Here is a 2,826-nt window from a genome sequence, read left to right as displayed (position 1 = left end):
GGGGGTGGGGTGATAGGTGGGCCGAGCGCGTTCCCTGTCCACGGAGGTTTCGCGTCTCTGCTGGCAAAGCAAGATGTGGTGTAATGTGGTGTCTTAAGCGTATGAAATCGTGGTTTGGTGCATGAATGGGTGGGTGGGTGCGCGGGTGGGTAGAGAGGGAGGGTGGTTGGGAGGGTGCAGGGGTGGATGAGCAGCGCCAGTGGTGAGACGGATGCGTTGCGTTTTGACATGACCGCAGTGCTGGCGAAAGGACCCTCCTGCTCCGCCCAGTGAGCAGGTCACCTTGTGCACTGTAATACCAGGGATCTTGGCTGTGACCTGCTCAATCCACGACTGCATGTTTTCGAGAAACACGGTCGTGCCGCCACAGTTGGCGGCCGCCCAGATAGCAGAGTCTGGGGAGGAGCGTAAGCAGAGGGGGGTTCTGTCATCGAGGAGGCGGCCCCCTAGGCAAGGTTGCTTGTGTAGCTAAAGGATGCTGACGTGTAAGCGGCTCGCCCGCTCTGCAAAAGAAGCCGCATGCGGCCATGCACGAGATTGCGCCTGCGGCCGCCCGGTGCACAGCACACTCGTCAAATGCACTCGGCACTTCGTGTGCACCCGGGACCTTGTATCTGCTAGACTTCTGCAAGCCATTTTTTCCTGTTGGCTTCAAACATTGAAACTCGCAGGTCCTGCTCACCATAGCCGAGGCCGAAGACCAGGAAGTCGCTTGGCGCCGCCATCGGCCGCGCCGTGCGCACCGCCTGCGCGATCCAGAGCATTTGAGGCAGCGACAGCTGCGGCGGCGACTCAGCGGCGGCGCCCTCGGCGATGATGCTTATGTAATCGTTGCGGCACTTCCCCGACGGCGGTCGCCTGGCGTTTTTTAAATTCCAATTTGCAAGGCGGCGGGGGCGCCGGCAGGGGGGCGGGGTAGGGCTTGTTTTCCAACAATGCATGTTGTAATTTGTGAGCGTAGGCGCGTGCGTGCCAGGCGCCAAGGCGGCGGCGACGGCGCGAGGCGATCCGACGTGACAGCTTTTCTGACACAGAGGCGGACAGCGATTCGGCCTGGCCCATGCACGCCGTGCTCTCCTCTGAAAGAGCGCTGCCGGTAGCTGCCACCCAACCGCCCGCGGCGCCGTACCATGGTTGTATCGCCGTCCCTGGCTCCGCGCCATCGTCCAGCCTGCCGCCGCCCATTCTCCGCCCCAGCATGAACATCGCGACGAGCGCAAGCACGGCAACCGCGACCTGGCCGCTGGATACACCCCCGGGCTTGCCAGCTGCAGTAGGCGCGAGCGCGACCATTGCGCCGCTGCCCGTCGATCCGGGTATACTGCTGTTAAGAACTGCCACGAGTGACTAACAAAGATTTCAAGAGCTCACGCGGATACTGGACCACCGGAATGGTGCAACCACTCGCAGCTCTGTCCCACGTATGACGTGCAGTTCGCTTGCCACCTCGCGGCTGCATAAGACCGATGGGAGCTGTCGGAGGGCTTCTTAATCATATAAAACCTGTATTATTGGCGTGCAGGGGGTACGGTGCCGTGTCACTGAGTCACCCGCGTGTTGCCCGAGCCAACCTCCGACCCCACACCGTACGTCAGGACGAAGCAATGACAGAAGCAAATCAGTAACCTGAAGTCTCTTGTGTCGCCTGGGTCCCGGTGGCCTCGCCAGCTGCGCACGCAAAGGTTCCAACGCGGTGTGCGCAGCATGCGCCGCCACAGCACGCCTGAGAGCATCGGCACTCCACTCAGCGGTCTGGTTCGTCTTGCACGGCAGTAATGACATGTCGCTGACGCCTTCAACTGCATCCACCCGGCACGCTGGCCCTAGAAGAGCAGATACGCAGTGGGGGGGACACCAGTCAACCGTATTCCGATAAGGCCAATCAATGCATGTTGCCTACCGAGTGTTTCAAATTTCAGCCCTCACCCACACCACCTGCCGGTCTTCTTTGAGAAACCTATTGAGTCACAGCATGACAGCATTGGATAGGGAGAAAAGAAGGCGCAAAGCCAGTTACGCTAGGTCGACTGTGTGCCATGGGGCTGGACCCGAGTGATGACGATTTACAGAACCTTTGCATGTCACTCGCATGAAATCACAAGAAGTACACCCAAGCGCGATAGAAACATCGCCGAGCGCATTCTCTAGTCTGACTGGTAGTGAGAGGGGGGAAGCACACACTGCAATCGCACAAGCACGGAGCCAAGCGATTTCGCAGGCGTTGCGGGCCAGGACGATGACGCTTGTGGCGCCGCAGCTCGCACACGGAGCTCAGGCGGCCCGCGCCGCGCGGCCGTCAGCCCCGCCACGCCCCCCTGCCCTGCCGTCGAAAGGGAGGGCGCCCTGCACGCCCCAACAAGCAGGCGGCCGACCCCTTCAGAGCTCGTCATGCGGCGGCAGCTCCTCCCCCTCGGCGCCGCCGCCCTCCCCCCGCTGCCGCCCGCCCTCCGCGTCACCCCGCGTCGAAGCCCCCTCCTCCCCTGCCTCCGCCCCGCCCTCCGCCTGCTGCTGCTGCCCCTCTGGAGCCTTCTCCTTGTCAGCGCCGGCGCCGGCGCCGGCGCCGGCGCCTGCGTCTGCGCCTGCGTCCGCCGTCTTGTTCGCGCTCTTGTCAGCCGAGGGCGGCGGCCGGGGCTTCCGCTTGTTGTTCAGCCGGTCGAACGCTTTGCTGAGCAGCTCCCAGCGGAGTGTGACCGAGAGGGACTCGAACGCGGGCTCCTCGTGGGCGGCCAGCTTGGCCTGGGCGGCTTCTTGGTCGCCAAGCCACGACAGGAATTTGTTGAGCTGGGGTGGTCGGGGGTTGGGAGAAGCAAGGGGATGGTGGGGGTC

At 63.0% G+C, this 2,826-nt stretch overlaps 2 protein-coding genes across 2 annotated transcripts in view; both read right to left on the bottom strand.

The window, feature by feature from the left end:
• Positions 1-1,030: 1,030 nt before the first annotated feature.
• Positions 1,031-1,293, bottom strand: MNEG_3674 (hypothetical protein; the record flags this gene model as incomplete). Its single annotated transcript, XM_014047853.1, has 1 exon — positions 1,031-1,293. A coding segment is annotated over one exon (263 nt), but the record flags the coding sequence as incomplete, so codon positions are not given.
• Positions 1,294-2,376: 1,083 nt separating this feature from the next.
• Positions 2,377-2,826, bottom strand: part of MNEG_3673 (hypothetical protein) — a gene marked incomplete at both ends in the record, with an annotated part of 8,860 nt that continues 8,410 nt past the window's right edge. Inside the window, one exon of the mRNA XM_014047852.1 lies at positions 2,377-2,781. Within this exon, the coding sequence (XP_013903306.1) occupies positions 2,377-2,781 (405 nt within the window). The remainder of the gene's footprint in view (positions 2,782-2,826) is intronic.

This window comes from Monoraphidium neglectum, assembly GCF_000611645.1.
Source record: "Monoraphidium neglectum strain SAG 48.87 unplaced genomic scaffold scaffold00473, whole genome shotgun sequence".
In the NCBI taxonomy this organism is placed as follows: Eukaryota; Viridiplantae; Chlorophyta; class Chlorophyceae; order Sphaeropleales; family Selenastraceae; genus Monoraphidium; species Monoraphidium neglectum.
The sequence above is the reverse complement of the archived record's forward strand: the minus strand, read 5'-3'. Positions and strand labels throughout refer to the sequence as shown.